The sequence below is a fragment of the Salvelinus alpinus genome, chromosome 29 (assembly GCF_045679555.1).
Source record: "Salvelinus alpinus chromosome 29, SLU_Salpinus.1, whole genome shotgun sequence".
NCBI lineage: Eukaryota > Metazoa > Chordata > Actinopteri > Salmoniformes > Salmonidae > Salvelinus > Salvelinus alpinus.
In genome coordinates, this window is record NC_092114.1 from 25,569,382 (window position 1) to 25,587,358 (window position 17,977).

The window sequence follows — 17,977 nt, forward strand, 5'->3', positions numbered from 1 at the left end:
AGGTGCCCATTTAGATGGTTGGTCTGTTTTGAAGCCCTGCTTAGACCAGACACACACACTAGCTGTGGCGCTGAGAGGACCAGGGGGCCAGACAGGGTGCAGGTAGGATTTCCGACTCAATCGTCTGTATAAAAGGGCATCGTGGGTCATAGACCCCTTTCCTGCAGTCAAATGACCAAATTGCTCTCTAGTGGCCTCATGGGTTAAATGTCATTAATATTTTTCATAATAAATAAACATATATATTTTTTAAACAGCTAAAAATCCAGTGTTTCTATGTCAAACGTTGTTTTATATTTCAGTCTTTTGTGATGTATAAAGTGTAATATTGGGACACAAACACAAAATGTAATATATTTATTCTTTTTTTTAAGCCCATAACCATGTGTGTGAGGTGTGTACATTTGTTTCAAAGTAGATTTGTTTAAGGCTACTAAGAAACACTCTGTGTGACCCTTATTTACCCTGCAGTAAAAGTTCAGCATCTATAAATGTCATCCATAATTACCCAAGCGAGGATATTGATGATCAGGAAAAAAGCTTGATTTATCCCATGATCCTGTTCTTTTCAATACTCTCTCTCTCTCTCTATCTCGAATGAACGAACGAAGAAGAAGCTTCCATGATTATTATTCTACTGCTTCACTAAGGGGAAAAATACATTTGCGCCGCCAAGCCGAATTCCCCCTCGGGGCAAAACTACAGCCAGAGATTGAAAGAGGGCAAAAGGAAACGGCATGACAAAAAAAGAAAGAAAAGAAAATGAAATAAGGAAAGATTCTAGGAGTAATTCAATACATTACAGTCACAGCAACCTACAGTGGAGAAGTATCAAAGCCGCTGTCACTGAATATAATTAGACTCAGCATGCGGAAACTTAAACTATGGCAGAGTTAATGAATTTCATTTCGGATCTGCTTTGAGCCGACGTTTTGTTTACAGCGACCTTTCTTTCAGCCATAATTCATTTATATTGCGCTCGAATACACATTCACTCTCACTTTCAATTCTCTGCCCCTTCTAATTTCGTGCACGGAGTAAAATACCTTAAGATAGAATTCAAAGAACTGAACAACCCCCTAGTGTAAAGTAGTGTAGAAGGGGTGAAGCGCTAAAGCACTAGGCTACGCTAGTCTGATTATCGCCAAATTAAGGTTGGGGACCAGGGGGACATGGCCTCCAGGCCAAAGGCAACATAGCCACTCTGTTAAAACCAATCTTACAACGATTAGAATACAATGTGTACACATAGGGGAAGACTCATAGCTCTTCATAGGAATGAAAAGCTCGAAGGGATCTTGCTTTTTAGAATGTTGGGAACGATATTGATGCTGTATTGTTATCTTAGCCAAAAAGGATGGCCTTACACTATAGTGGCAGGACCTGTTTGACATGCATTGATATTCTGACATGGAATCATTGGACAAATACAATGGGACAAAACAACAAGGCTACCTCTATCTGAAATAGGTGTTCAGTCAACAGTATTCAGAAAAGCTACAGACGATCTAGGTACATAGACAACTATCTAAGAATATGGCCAAAATGGCACCCTATTCCCTACATAGTGCACGACCTTTGACCAGAGATCTATGGGGCCTGGTCAAAAGTAGTGCAGTATACAGGGAATAGGTAAATTATTAGTGAGGCCAAATTAAGGTTGTAGAGCTAATGATGGGAAACACCCTCTATTTTGTTATAACTTTCCCTCCCTCTGTATGAACAACATAAAACACAATGGAAAATGTCACCAGGCAGGCCAAGTGTGGTATTCATAATGTGAACATCATCATGACTGTTCTACTTTCGAAGACCTTCCAGATCACAGTGTTCTACTTGAGCAATATGATTCACACAACTCCCTACTAACAATTATAACTCCATAACAATACCACTTATCACGTTTGTGACCGGCATCTTTAGACTTGCAGGGACAACAGAGCTTCTCCTGTTCATAACACTAGACTAAACGCTAAACTACTGTGTATCGAATCAAATGTTATTGGTTGCGTACACATATTTTGCAATGTGATCGCGGGTGTAGTGACAGTGCAGTAATAACTAACAATACAAAACAATGCACTCAAATCCCCCAAATAAAAACAAAGGAATTAAGACATTTTAGAATGAGCGATGTCAGAGTCCGGAATAGACAAATATATATGTATACGATGTGTGCATAGAGAGTATGGACAGTATATGAATAGAAAAGGTGTGTACAGCAGTAGTTATATAGGATAGGCCTTGAATAGAATACAGTATATACATATGAAGTGAGTAAAACAGAATGTAAACATTATTAAAGTGACTAGTGTTCAATGACAATGTACATAGGGCGGCAGTCTCTAAGGTGCAGGGTGGAGTAGCGGGTGTTAGCCAGCTAGTAACAGTGACTAAGTTCAGGGCAGGTTACTGGGTGGAGGCCAGCTAGTGGTAACTATTTAACTGTACTGTCTCCGCCTTCTAGATGGTAGCGGAGTGAACAGGACGTGGCTCGGGTGGCTGAGGTACTTGATGATCTTCTTGGCCTTCCTGTGACACCGGGTGCTGTAGATGTCATGGAGGGCAGGCAGTGTGCCCCCTGTGATGCGTTGGGCTGACCGCACCAGTGCAATTGCCGTACCAGGCCGTGATACAGCTCGACAGGAAGATCTCAATGGTGCATCTGTAGTAGTTCACGAGGGACTTAGAGGCCAAGCCAAATTTCTTCAGCCTTCTGAGTTCCACAATCAGCTCCTTCATTTTGATGACGTTGAGGGAGCAGTGCAGTGGGGAAGGGAAGGCTTTTTCAGAAAAGCATGAAACTTGGTACACTTGTGTAGTTTGGTGCCCTGAACATTTTCCAAAATGGAACCATGGAATAAAAGGTGGACATGGGTGGCAGGACTTCACCACCCACCATCCAGCCTTCAGACTTTATAACCTGTTCCATAATGCAGCAGGTGATTGTGTATGCACAGCCTGGCCCAGACAGTCTTAGGGTTGAAGTGCTGATTTATTAATTTTCTCAGGGAGTTTATAGACGTTGTTGTGCTTGGTAAGAGACAGGTGTTCACAGGTAAGGCTGGAAGAAGATAGGATGTGCCATGTCAGCACAATCACCGGCAGCTGTCGAAATGAGCAGCAGCAGCAGCAGGGATGAGGAAGGAGTCGCACTAACAGGTCACTAGAGGCAGCCACCACACCTAACCTCCGTTCCTCAATCCCACCATCCCTCCTCTTTCCCCATCCCTCCATCCTCAGCCCTGTGACTGTAACAGGTCACTAGAGGATAGTCACCACACCTCATCCTCTTTCCCCATCCCTCCATCCTCAGCTCTGTGCCAGTGGCCATGCCCCCTAAGAAATGACATCTGTCTGGCGTCGCCAGCCCAGCGCTGGGCAGAGCCGAGCCACTCACCTGGACCACTCCCCCTCCACTCTCTCTGCCTTCTGTTCCGTCTCACATCAACAATGGTGAATGCTAACTCTTTACCTTCATTTATAAGATCACCATACGCTATACCAAGCATTGCCTGGAGTGGTGTAAAGCTCACCACCATTCGACTCTGGAGCAGTGGAAACGTTTTCTCTGGAGTGATGAATCACGCTTCACTATCTGGCAGTCCGGCGGAAGAATCTGGGTTTGGCGGATGCCAGGAGAACGCCACCTGCCCCAATGCATAGTACCAACTGTAAAGTTTGGTGGAGAAGGAACAATGGTCTGGGGCTGTTTTTCATGATTCGGGCTAGGCCCCTTAGTTACGATGAAGGGAAATCTTAATGCTACAGCATACAATGACATTCTAGACGATTCTGTGCTTCCAAATTTGTGGCAACAGTTCGGGGAAAGCTCTTTCCTGTTTCAGCATGACAATGCCCCGTGCACAAAGCGAGGTCCATACAGAAATGGTTTGTCGAGATTGGTGTGCTAGAAGTTGACTGGTCCACAGTCCTGACCTCAACCCCATCGAACACTTTTGGGATGTATTGGAACGCCGACTGCGAGCCAGGCCTAATCGCCAAACATCAGTGCCAGGCCTCACTAATGCTCTTGTGACTGAATGGAAGCAAGTACATTCAGTGGCTGTTATAGCAGCAAAGGGGGGACCAACTCCATGTTAATGGCCATGATTTTGGAATGAGATGTTCGAGAAGTGAGAAGTTGTCCACATACTTTTGGACATGTAGTGTATATATTCCTACTCAGAAGAACTGGCTATGTCTGTCAACAGACAGGGTTAACTATGCTAACAGCTGTTGGGATCGTCCGCACGGTTCTAAAGGCATGTCTAACACGAGGAGAAACTTCTCCACACGTATTGGGAAGTTATTACGCTAGGTAGCGGCTGTGTACATTCAGTTGTTGTGGAGAACAGCGTGTTCTTCTTTGTATGTTTGCTTAACCCACCCCTCTCTCTACCCCATCCCCTTACTGCTGTTCTCTCTTTCTCTCTCTTCTCTCATTCTTCTTCTCTTTCTCTCGTCAGCACAGGAGAAGTGGAGAGCAGAGGAGCCCTACTTGCCCACTCCTCTTCCTCATTCCATCCTCCATCCATCCATCCCTACAACCCCGCAAGCAGCTAGAGGAAAGCCATCAGCTTCCATTACTCAGGTTCAGACTGACAAAATGGCGCCGGAAGAAATGATCCTACCAATTGTACTATTATGTGTTTTTTCTCTCGTTATTTGTAACATATTTTGTACATAATGTTTCTGCAACCGTATCTTACGGCAAAAAAGAGCTTCTGGATATCAGGACAGCGATCCTTCACCTCCGATTAGACAAAGAGTTTTTCTTCAACAAGCAAGACGCACAAGACATTCTCAAAACACCCGACAGGGCCAACATCCCCGTTATTTGCAAGAGGAAGTGACGCAGGTACAGAGGACAAAGAGCCGGATGCCTCATCAGGACCCGGAGAAGGCGAGTGGGAAAGCTGCCGTTACCGTCAATACTACTCGCCAACGTTCAATCATTGGACAATAAACTAGACGAGGTACGATCACGAATATCCTACCAACGGGACATCAAAAACTGTAATATCCTATGTTTCACAGAATCGTGGCTGAATGACGACATGGATATTCAGCTAGCGGGATATACGCTGCACTGGCAAGATAGAACAGCACACTCCGGTAAGACGAGGGGAAGCGGTCTGTGCATATTTGTAAACAGCAGCTGGTGCATGAAATCTAAGGAAGTCTCTAGATTTTTCTCACCTGAAGTAGAGTATATTGTGATAAATTGCAGGCCACACTACTTGCCTAGAGAGTTTTCAGCTATACTTTTCGTGGCTGTTTATTTACCACCACAGACAGATGCTGGCACTAAGACCGCACTCAATCACCTGTATAAGGAAATAAGCAAACAGGAAACCACTCACACATAGGCTGCATTCCTAGTGGCCGCAGACTTGAATGCAGGGAAACTTAAATCAGTTCTACCTAATTTCTATCAACATGTTAAATGTGCAACCAGAGGGAAAAAAATTCTAGATCACCTGTACTCCACACACAGAAACGCGTACAAAGCTCTCCCTCACCCTCCATTTGGTAAATCCGACCACAACTCTATCCTCCTGATTCCTGCATACAAGCAAAAATTAAAGCAGGAAGCACCAGTGACTCGGTCTATAAAAAAGTGGTCAGATGAAGCAGATGCTAAACTAAAGGACTGTTTTGCTATCACAGACTGGAACATGTTCCGGGATTCTTCCGGTGGCATTGAGGAGTACACCACATCAGTCACTGGCTTTATCAAAGTGCATCAAGGACGTCGTCCCCAGAGTGACTGTACATACATACCCCAACCAGAAGCCATGGATTACAGGCAACATTCGCACTGAGCTAAAGGGTAGAGCTGCCGCTTTCAAGGTGCGGAACTCTTACCCGGAAGCTTACAAGAAATCCTGCTATGCCCTGCGACGAACCATGAAACAGGCAAAGCGTCAATACAGGGCTAAGATTGAATCAAAATACACCAGCTCTGATGCTCGTGTTATGTGCCAGGGCTTGCAAACTATTACAGACTACAAAGGGAAGAACAGCCGCGAGCTGCCCAGTGACACGAGCCTACCAGATGAGCTAAATCCCTTCTACGCTCGCTTCGAGGCAAACAACACTGAGGCATGCATGAGAGCATCAGCTGCTCCGGATGACTGTGTGATCACGCTCTCCGTAGCTGACGTGAGTAAGACCTTTAAACAGGTCAACATACACAAGGCTGCGGGGCCAGACGGATTATTAGGACGTGTGCTCCGGGCATGTGCTGCCCAACTGGCAGGTGTCTTCACTGACATTTTCCACATGTCCCTGATTGAGTCTGTAATACCAACATGTTTCAAGCAGACCACCATAGTCCCTGTGCCCAAGAACACAAAGACAACCTGCCTAAATGACTACAGACCCGTAGCACTCACATCCGTAGCCATGAAGTGCTTTGAAAGGTTGGTCATGGCTCACATCAACACCATTATCCCAGAAACCCTAGACCCACTCCAATTTGCATACCGCCCAAACAGATCCACAGATGATGCCATCTCTATTGCACTCCACACTGCCATTTCCCACCTGGAAAAAAGGAACACTTATGTGAGAATGCTATTCATTGACTACAGCTCAGCGTTCAACACCATAGTACCCTCAAAGCTCATCACTAAGCTAAGGATCCTGGGACTAAACACCTCCCTCTGCAACTGGATCCTGGACTTCCTGACGGGCCGCCCTCAGGTGGTGACGGTAGGTAGCAACACATCTGCCACGCTGATCCTCAACACTGGAGCTCCCCAGGGGTGCGTGCTCAGTCCCCTCCTGTATTCCCTGTTCACCCACGACTGCATGGCCAGGCACGACTCCAACACCATCATTAGGTTTGCAGACGACACGACAGTGGTAGGCCTGATTACCGACAACGACGAGACAGCCTATAGGGAGGAAGACAGAGAACTGGCCGGGTGGTGCAAGAATAACAACCTATCCCTCAACGTAACCAAGACTAAGGAGATGATTGAGGACTACAGGAAAAGGAGGACGGAGCACGCCCCCATTCTCATTGACGGGGCTGTAGTGGAGCAGGTTGAGAGCTTCAAGTTCATTGGTGTCCACATCAACAACAAACTAGAATGGTCCAAACACACCAAGACAGTCGTGAAGAGGGCACGACAAAGCCTATTCCCCCTCAGGCAGCTAAAAAGATTTGGCATGGGTCCTGAGATCCTCAAAAGGTTCTACAGCTGCAACATCGAGAGCATCCTGACTGCTCGGCCTCAATTGCTCGGCCTCTGACCGCAAGGCACTACAGAGGGTAGTGCATACGGCCCAGTACATCACTGGGGTTAAGCTACCTGCCATCCAGAACCTCTACACCAAGCGGTGTCAGAGGAAGGCCCTAAAAATTGTCAAAGACGCCAGCCACCCCAGTCATAGACTGTTCTCTCTACTACTGCATGGCAAGCGGTACCGGAGCGCCAAGTCTAGGACAAAAAGGCTTCTCAACAGTTTTTACCCCAAAGCCATAAGACTCCCGAACAGGTAATCAAATGGCTACCCGGACTATTTGCATTGTGTGCCTAATACACTAATATACTGGCAGATATTTAGTTCTTCAGAAACAACCCCCTCAGCAACTGCAGCAGCATCCCCCCTGCTCCTCTTCCTCCTGAGTCTCTACTGAGTGCATACTCCAACTCCCCAACTCCCATCAAACGCCCTTAACCCAGACACCACTCCCCTCAGGTCATCTACGTCACCAGGGGTCAAATTGGAGCCCCAGGTGATTAATATGGCTTCACCTTATCACACACACACAACCCTCTCTATCTGCCTATTGAAGCCCTGTCTCTGTCTGATGGAATTATTGGTTGATGTTAGAAGAACGACGTCAGTCTTTGCCTATGCCACTGGGATATCGAGAGAATCTAAGAACAGAGCTGAATCAAATAAGCTGTGTGAAGGAATGGCCCATGGCAGGATCGGAGGGGGTTGGATCAAAAACATTCTGAGCGCGTCCTTGACAGACAAGCACTACTTTCATGCTATCCTCTACCTCCAAGGTGTTGAAGAGAGATTTTATAAAAGTCAGAGGGATATTTCACCCCTGGAGACCAATACAGGTGGGCCTATTAACTCGTTTTGAGAAGTTTTGAGATGTGTGATGTTTCAGCCAGTCTACAGGACTCAAAACTTGATTTCTAAATATCTGATTTGAGCTGTGGAATTCTTTAATAGTACAAAATAGTTTCATGAATGTATTCATCATGTTGTAAAACTTGAGAAAGTAAGCTTTTGTCGTCACACACACGCATACATTACACGCTTGCATTGATCTGTTGGTGGGTTAACTTCTTATGGCTGCAGGGGCAGTATTGAGTAGCGTGGATGAAAGGTGCCCAGAGTAAACGGTCTGCTCCTCAGTCCCAGTTACTAATACATGCATGTTATTATTAGTATTGGATAGAAAACACTCTAAAGTTTCTAAAACTGTTTGAATTATGTCTGTGAGATTAACAGAACTCATATGGCAGGCAAAAACCTGAGAAGTTCCACTTCCTGTTTGGATTTTTTCTGGGGGTGCCATATTTTCAACCAAGCTCTCATTGAAAATACAGAGAGATATGGATGGGTTTTCACTTCCTACGGCTTCCACTAGATGTCAACAGTCAATAGAACTAAGTCTGATGACTCTAATGTGAAGGGGGGGTCGAAGGAGACAGAAATTAGTCATCACTGCCATGAGGTGACCATGCATTCAACACGCGCGTTCACGTGAGAGGCAGCTCCGTTCCATCTCTCAATTGAAGTCGATGTAATTCTCCGGTTGGAACGTTATTCAAGATGTATGTTAACAACATTCTAAAGATTGATTCAGTACATCGTTTGACATGTTTCTACTGACTGTAACGGAACGTTTGGACATTTCGTCACGTTATAGTGGTCGCGCTTTGAGACTTTGGTTAGGGTGTTTGGTAAACAATTCGAAAGTAGCTAATTTGACATAAATAACGGACATTAACGAACAAATCAAGCATTTATTGTGGACCTGGGATTCCTAGGACTGCATTCTGATGAATTCATCAAAGGTAAGGAAACATTTATCATGTATTTTCTGGTTTCTGTTGAGTCCAACATGGTGGCTAATTTGGCTATTCATCTGAGCTCCGTCTCAGATTATTGCATGGTTTATTTTTCCGTAAAGTTTTTTTGAAATCTGACACAGCGGTTGCATTAAGGAGAGGTATATCTATAATTCCATGTGTATAACTTGTATTATCATCTATATCTATGATGAGTATTTCTGTTGAAACGATGTGGCTATGCAAAGTCACTTGATGTTTTTGCAACTAGTGAATCTAACGCCTCAATGTAAACTCAGATTTTTTAATATAAATATGAACTTAAATCGCTAAACACCAGTTAGCAACAGACAGAGGAAGCAGCAGAGCAGACGTTCAGCTACATAATTAGCACAGACACCAGATCAGCCAATAACAGGTCAGTGGCATGTGGATCGGCTAGCAACTGGCCGTCTCTGCATAGTTACGACTGGTGGAAGCTGGGAGCTGGAACTTCACAGTGGCTGAGTGGAAGCTGGAACTACACAGTGGCTGAGTGGAAGCTGGAACTTCACAGTGGCTGAGTGGAAGCTGGAACTACACAGTGGCTGAGTGGAAGCTGGAACTACACAGTGGCTGAGTGGAAGCTGGAACTTCACAGTGGCTGAGTGGAAGCTGGAACTACACAGTGGCTGAGTGGAAGCTGGAACTACACAGTGGCTGAGTGGAAGCTGGAACTACACAGTGGCTGAGTGGAAGCTGGAACTACACAGTGGCTGAGTGGTGGCTGGAACTACACAGTGGCTGAGTGGAAGCTGGAACTTCACAGTGGCTGAGTGGAAGCTGGAACTACACAGTGGCTGAGTGGAAGCTGGAACTACACAGTGGCTGAGTGGAAGCTGGAACTACACAGTGGCTGAGTGGAAGCTGGAACTACACAGTGGCTGAGTGGAAGCTGGAACTACACAGTGGCTGAGTGGAAGCTGGAACTACACAGTGGCTGAGTGGAAGCTGGAACTACACAGTGGCTGAGTGGAAGCTGGAACTACACCGTGGCTGAGTGGAAGCTGGAACATCACAGTGGCTGAGTGGAAGCTGGAACTACACCGTGGCTGAGTGGAAGCTGGAACTACACAGTGGCTGAGTGGAAGCTGGAACTACACAGTGGCTGAGTGGAAGCTGGAACTACACAGTGGCTGAGTGGAAGCTGGAACTACACAGTGGCTGAGTGGAAGCTGGAACTACACAGTGGCTGAGTGGAAGCTGGAACTACACAGTGGCTGAGTGGAAGCTGGAACTACACAGTGGCTGAGTGGAAGCTGGAACTACACAGTGGCTGAGTGGAAGCTGGAACATCACAGTGGCTGAGTGGAAGCTGGAACTACACAGTGGCTGAGTGGAAGCTGGAACTACACAGTGGCTGAGTGGAAGCTGGAACTACACAGTGGCTGAGTGGAAGCTGGAACTACACCGTGGCTGAGTGGAAGCTGGAACATCACAGTGGCTGAGTGGAAGCTGGAACTACACAGTGGCTGAGTGGAAGCTGGAACTACACAGTGGGTGAGTGGAAGCTGGAACTTCACAGTGGCACGGTGCCTGATCTCCGTACCTCAGGGAGATGCTGTGGCTTCACAGTGGTTTGTTTAGCAGTGTGTGTGTGTCTGTATATGTATGTTTGCACACACATCTGAGTGGGTGTGAGTGTGTGTATCTGTGTGTGTTTGTATATGCGTACGTGCGTACGTGCTTGTGTGCGTGTGTGTGCATGTGTGCGAGCATGGCAGGGCAGAGCCTAATCAAGACAGGGGGAAGCTGGGAGTCAAGACTCAGACTCTTTAGTGGATTCTGGCACAGCCCTTAAGAAGAGAGAGAGCCTGCGGGTCAGTGACTGCCATGAAGGTCAGAGGAGACTGGAGAAGGCCACACTTTGAACACAGTCATAATAGCTTACGGTTGCACTGACTGGCAAGTCGTGTGAGAAATCAATTGACAACTCTACTAGGAGCTTTGCAACCATCAGTACTGTTGTACTGTCACTGAGTGTTGCTACTATAAATCATCATAAACCATCATAAACCCTGCTCCTGCTTTGAACCAGAGGATTTGTCATCGTGGTCGAAAAGAACAGACAGACTGACGGACAAACTTTCCATCACATTCCTGTTAGCTATAATCAGGACCACCAGAGAAAAATTGGTCATTGTGGCCCAGCAAACCAACTGTGATAAATGATCTAGCTTGTGATGAAAGTTCTGATTTCATATTGATAAAATTATAATTAATGGCAATGAATGATGTCATTGGACATACAGGTGTTCATTTTTCACCAATCAAAATCCCCCCTCCTCTCCAGTGTCATGAATAGAATCTGTCATCTGTGACTAATATTGAGGCACACAGCAAGATAAGCAAACTTAAGGATGACATGTCAGCAACAAACGCTGACACTACACATCCAAGTATATCGGACCAAATTATGAAAGACAAGAATTGTACTTTTGAATTCCGTGTGGAAGAGGTGAAAAAATTATTGCTGTCTACCAACAATGACAAGCCCCCGGGGTCTGACAATCTGGATGGAAAATTATTGAGGATAATAGCAGACAATATTGACACTCCTATTTGCCACATCTTCAATTTAAGCCTACTAGAGAGCTTGTGCCCTCAGGCCTGGAGGGAAGCTAAAGTCATTCCGCTACCCAAGAATAGTAAAGCCGCCTTTACTGGCTCAAATAGCCGACCAATTAGCCTGTTACCAACCCTTAGTAAACTTCTGGAAAAAATTGTGTTTGACCAGATACAATGCTATTTCACAGTAAACAAATTTACAACAGAAGTTCAGCATGCTTATAGGGAAGGACACTCAACAAGCACAGCACTTACACAAATGACTGATGATTGACTGAGAGAAATTGATGGTAAAATGATTGTGGGGGCTGTCTTGTTAGACTTCAGTGCAGCTTTTGACATTATCGATCATAGTCTGCTGATGGAAAAATGTATGTGTTATGGCTTTACACCCCCTGCTATAATGTGGATAAAGAGTTACTTGTCTAACAGAACACAGAGGGTGTTTATTAATGGAAGCCTCTCAAATATAATCCAGTTAGAATCAGGAATTCCCCAGGGTACCTGTTTAGGCCCCTTGCTTTTTTCAATTTTTACTAACAACATGCCACTGACTTTGAGTAAAGCCATAGTGTCTATGTATGCGGATGACTCAACACTATACACGTCAGCTACTATAGTGACTGAAATGACTGCAACATTCAACAAAGAGCTGCAGTAGTGGCTGGCAAGGAATAACTTAGCCCTAAAAATTTCTGAAACTAAAAGCATTGCATTTTTAAAAGCATTGAATTTGGAACAAAACACTCACTAAACCCTAAACCTCAACTAAACCTTGTAATAAATAATGTAGAACTTCAGCAAGTTGAGATGACTAAAATGCTTGGAGTAACCCTAGATTGTAAACTGTCATGGTCAAAACATATTGATGCAGTAGTAGCTAAGATGGGGAGAAGTCTGTCTATAATAAAGTGATGCTCTGCCTTCTTAACAGCACCATCAACAAGGCAGGCCCTACAGGCCCTAGTTTTGTCACACCTTGACTACTGTTCAGTTGTGTGGTCAGGTGCCACGAAAAAGGACTTAGGAAAATTGCAATTGGCTCAGAACAGGGCAGCACGGCTGGCCCTTGGATGTACACAGAGAGCTAATTTAATAATATGCATGTCAATCTCTCCTGGTTCAAAGTGGAGGAGAGATTGACTTTATCACTACTTTTATTTATGAGAGGTATTGACATGTTGAATGCACCGAGCTGTCTGTTTATACTACTGGCACACAGCACGTACACCCATGCATACCCCACAATACATGCCACAAGAGGTCTCTTCACAGTCCCCAAGTTCAGAACAGACTATGGGAGGCACAGAGTACTACATAGAGCAATGACTACATGGAACTCTATTCCACATCAAGTACCTGAAGCAAGCAGTAAATTTTTATTTAAAAAACAGATAAAAAAACACCTTATGAAACAGCGGGGACTTTGAAGCAACACAAACATTGGCACAGACACATGCATACACACACACAGACGGTAACATACGCACACAGACGGTAACATACACATTCATTTAGTACTGTAGATATGTGGTAGTGGAAGAGTAGGGGCCTGAGGGCACACAGTATGTTGTGAAATCTGTGAATCTATTGTAATGTTTTTAAAACTGTATAAACAGCCTAAATTTTGCTGGACCCCAGGAAGAGTAGCTGCTGCTTTGGCAGCAGCTAATGGGGATCTATAATATACACAAATACAAATACAAACCCATGTCACAGATTTAAACCTGAGAATATGAGTGGGATTTGAGAAAGTGAAGTACTAAACTGTGTGAGGCTAAGTACAAACCTGGTTTCTCAGGTTCTTATGCTTTAAGAACACCTCCCTTTACTTTGCTTTGCCCCATGTTATAATTCTATGTGATGACTCATAAGCTAAGTCATGGTAACTGAAAAACATTGTGACGATCGACGCTAAAAACCTCAGAGCCCTTCTGAGACCCATTAAGCCCTGAGCTGTCCCAAAACATTCTGATTCAACATTTCCTGAAAACTATGGTCTAATCTCCGCCCCCGCCCCAATCCTTTCACACACTGCGTCGACACGCCTTAGATAATGACTTAACCGCGCTGCTCAGCCGTGCCACGCCCGAGCCTGGCGTCTGCCAACACAGCCAGGGCTGCCAATGTCTCCCCAACCCAGAACTGTCCACAAAGAGAACGAAGAAAAAGAGAAATGCCAAAGACAACAGAGATAGACTAAGAGAGACTGAATAACGCACAAAAGCACATTATTCAAATCCACACAGCCCAGTTCTAATGTTGAGAGACAAAATGAGCTTTTAGTTTTTTTTAAACGAATGTGTTACATAAGCCAATGATGGAGTTTGGATGGAGAGCTCGTAGGAAGTGCTGCTGTCCCCGTGGGCAGCCGACAGTTTCTCAATGTTCTGTGTCAAAGGGGTTGAATGAAACGTGGGTGAAGCACAGCAGATGGGAGCAAGAGATGATGTCAGAGCTTTGTGGGATAACCCGCCACCAACTCCCACCTCCCTCTGTTAAGTCCAGCCCTGCTTCTGTTCAAAGTAAACGCTAGACATAACATATGCAGAACATGTCATGAAGCCGTTGAATCCACACTGAAATATTTACAATTGGCTGACCTTGGAGAAAAGATATTTGGAATGGAGACCAATTTTATTTCAATGTCAGATGGCAGCAGTGGTGAAGGCTTCGGAAGAATTACATTAAAGGCCTCATTGTGAGGCAATTGTCTTCTTCTAATGGTGAATTCTAAGGCAGTCTGTTCCTGCCACGCCATGTCTCTCCACACCTTTATAACTACAGACAAGCCCCAAAAATAGTCTGCACCGCCAGTCTTATCTCTGACTTTAAACCCAGTTTTGTAGATATTTATGAAACTCACTAAGCATGACTGAATGGGGCCTGCAGGCATTTTGTGGCAAATATCCCAATGCTGAAGCCTCCACTGCACTGTACAGTACAAACACAGAACACTCACACACACATACACACACACATGCCAGATACTGCTGCTAATCTTTGTAATCAGTGTGATCTCTTTTCTCTGACAGTGTGTGAGGTGAGGGATGATGACTCAAAGTTTTCTCTGCTGTCAAGTCTCCAAGTCATTGTGAAGAGGCCTTCAAGATGGCCGCTGTGTTGATATTTGTTATTTATTAACTTGTACACTATGTGCTGATGTCCGCTGAAAGACATGATTGACAGCCTGGGAATCAAACGCCGATGTCGGATCCACAAAGCCAAAGACCCGTTGGGAGTGCCAGAATGAGTGAGAACATTAACTCCAAAGCCAAATGAACCAGCGAGACAGATTCAATTCAAACCGCACTGAGTCAATCAAGTCTTAATGTGAGATTCTTATCTCTGAATTAAAAGCAGCTGCATATAGAAAGGAAGGCCTCTATTGACAAATAGCCAGACATTTGTTTTCTCTCCGCTTCCTCATTGAACCATTGTTTTTAGCTGTGGTGTGTGTGTGTGTGTGTGTGTGTGTGTGTGTGTGTGTGTGTGTGTGTGTGTGTGTGTGTGTGTGTGTGTGTGTGTGTGTGTGTGTGTGTGTGTGTGTGTGTGTGTGTGTGTGTGTGTGTGTGTGTGTGTGTGTGTGTGTGTGAGAGAGATAGCCATTGTCGTGTCTGTAAGTCTCAGGGTGGCTGGAAACAATATCTCAATTAGACCGGTCGGAGCTCAGAGAGAGGGAGAACTAACCAGAGGCGGTTCATTCTGCTGTTCTGCTGGCTTGGTCTTACCTCATTAAGGCCGAGCAGGGGAAACAAACATCAGCTTTGGGGGATTGATAAACATGGTGGGAGACTAGAGCGAGACTCTAAGGATGAGAAGGATGTGAGGGATGAGAACATATCAGAAGCTCTCTGGTGTGGCACAACTCGGAGCACCACCATTCATCACTCAGGGACGATGGCTTCAAAATGGCTGCCGCCTTGGTTCTCTCTCTCTCTGCACTGCAGTGACCTCCAGCAGAGCACAGCAGCAGAACTTAGGCCATTAAAACACAGGAGAATAGAGTCCAAAATAGGCTGTTTTCCATGAACAGAGATGGGTAGTGGAGTGAAAAAAATAAAAACAGGAGAGAGGGTGAGGAAGGAGAGAGAATGGAGAGTTTACTTACCCGTAGGAGCGACTGGGACTCCTCCTTGGCAGCCTTGCCTTCGGTGGGTGAGGAGTACTGCTGCACCAGATGCCCGGGCTTCTCGGCACCGCCCTGGGGCTGTCCTGACAGGAAGGCCTTGGCGTCGACCCCCCCCAGGCTGAACACCAGGCCTGGGGAGTCCCTGAGCACTGCTGACCCCCCCTTCTGCTGGTGGTGCTGTTGCTCCTGAGAGGCGGCCACAGCATTGAGTAGATGCAGGGCGCCCTGGGGATACTGGGCCGGAGTACCCCTCAGTATGTCCCCGGCCCGCTCCTTAGGCACCCATACTAGGCCTGCTGCGTGGGCTTGGGCCTGGGCCTCTCTGGCCTCCACCCATCCCTTGGGGCCCTGGGTGTCCTTCTCGTCCAGGGCCTCACTCTTCACCCCCCCCTCAGCACCCGGCCCTGCCTCAGCGGCGCGACCCTCCGGGGGAACCAGACTGTAGAGCTTGAGGTCGCCCTTGCTCTCCTCCTTGATGCTGAGGGTGGAGGGGGTGGTGGCGGAGCAGCCGTTGGTGGTGGCGGAGGAAGCGGAGGGATGAGAGGAGGCGGAGGAATCCTGGCAGTGGGCCGTGTTGAAGTGATCCAGAAGTGATGAGGTGTCAGAGGCCGTAAAGCTGCAGTGGCGGCACCGGCAGCAGCCGTGGACTCTCCTGCAGGTGGAAGACAATGGAAGGGTTAATGAAGAAGGGAGGGAGAGTCTACAGGGACAGACATGGAGGGAGGTAGACAACATCAGAGGATGAATAGTGTGCCAGTCTTGACCACGAGAAAGCATACATCGACAGGCAGTGAGAAATATCATCAGGAAATGAATACCAGCGCAACCTTGGTCAACATGAGTGTATGATTTTTAATCAAAACATTATGGGTTCAATCAATTTCAATTGAATGAATCTCACTGGCTAACTCTATCTCGCGCTCATCTCCCAAGCATTCTCCAACCTCCGACCATCATATACTGTATCAAATTCACCAATAATTATGATACACAACATGAAAACTTCAGCTAAATAACCAGTTGGGTTTTGCTCAGAAACATAATGAACCATCACAGCAGGTTCAAAATGCTTTCATTTCCTGTTAATGTAGCCATGTCCCCACAGAGATGTCCAATGCATGGATGCCCAAATAAATAAACACAACTTCCTCGCCCACTCCTGTTTATTTTACCAGCATCAACAAGAGTGCTAGGAGTGTGGCCATTCATCCATAGCCTCAACTTTTCAGACTTATAAGCATGCATGCACGCACGCCTCCAAAAGGCATAATGATCAAAGGGCAGTTACATTATGAATAACTAACTACATTGTTGAATAAAGGCAACGTCCTGTCAGCTTCTCTTTAACTACACTCTACAAAAAAAGGTGCTATCTAGAACCTAAAAGGGTTCTTCAACTTTCCCCATAGGATAACCCTTTGAAGAACCCTTTTTGGTTTCAGGTAGAACCCTTTTAAGTTCCAAGTAGAACACTTTCCAAAAAGGGTTCTTCCTGGAACTAAAAAGGGTTCTCTAACGGTGATAGCCGAAGAACCCTTTTGGAACCCTTTCTTCTAAGAGTGTAATCTAATTATGAAGCAAAAAATATTTAGAATATCTTCCTCCCACCTACCTCCAACTGAAAGGCAAACAAAACAAACAAAAACAACAACAAAAAGTAATTGTTATTGCATTTATGAAATGTAATTACATTTAAAGGAATTCATTTGTGTTGTTGCATTCTAGGATTTAACACTCACAAATTGAATTTCATTCCAAAACGCTATACAGTGCATTTGGAAAGTATTCAGACCCCTTGACTTTTTCCACATTTTGCCTTACATTACAGCCTTATTCTAAAATTGATTAAATTGTGTATATCCCCAATCAATTCACACACAATACCCATAATGACAAAGCAAAAACAGATTTTTAGAAATGTTTGCAAATTTATTAAAAGAGAAAAACTGAAATATGACATTTACATACAGTTGAAGTCGGAAGTTGACATACACTTCGGTTGGAGTCATTAAAACTAGTTTTTCAACCACTCCACAAATGTCTTGTTAACAAACTATAGTTTTGGCAAGTCAGTTAGGACATCTACTTTGTACATGACACAAGACATTTTTCCGTTCAATTGTTTACAGACAGATTATTTCACTTATAATTCACTGCATCACAATTCCAGTGGGTCACAAGTTTA

At 45.3% G+C, this 17,977-nt stretch overlaps 1 protein-coding gene across 2 annotated transcripts in view; it reads right to left on the reverse strand.

Moving 5' to 3' along the window:
* The window catches only part of LOC139559369 (zinc finger transcription factor Trps1-like), a 201,841-nt gene that overhangs the window by 104,754 nt on the left and 79,110 nt on the right, over positions 1–17,977 (reverse strand). For both annotated transcript variants that reach the window (XM_071375336.1, XM_071375337.1), the window contains exon 5: positions 15,772–16,444. In XM_071375336.1, coding sequence (XP_071231437.1) covers positions 15,772–16,444 — 673 coding nt within the window. The remainder of the gene's footprint in view (positions 1–15,771; positions 16,445–17,977) is intronic.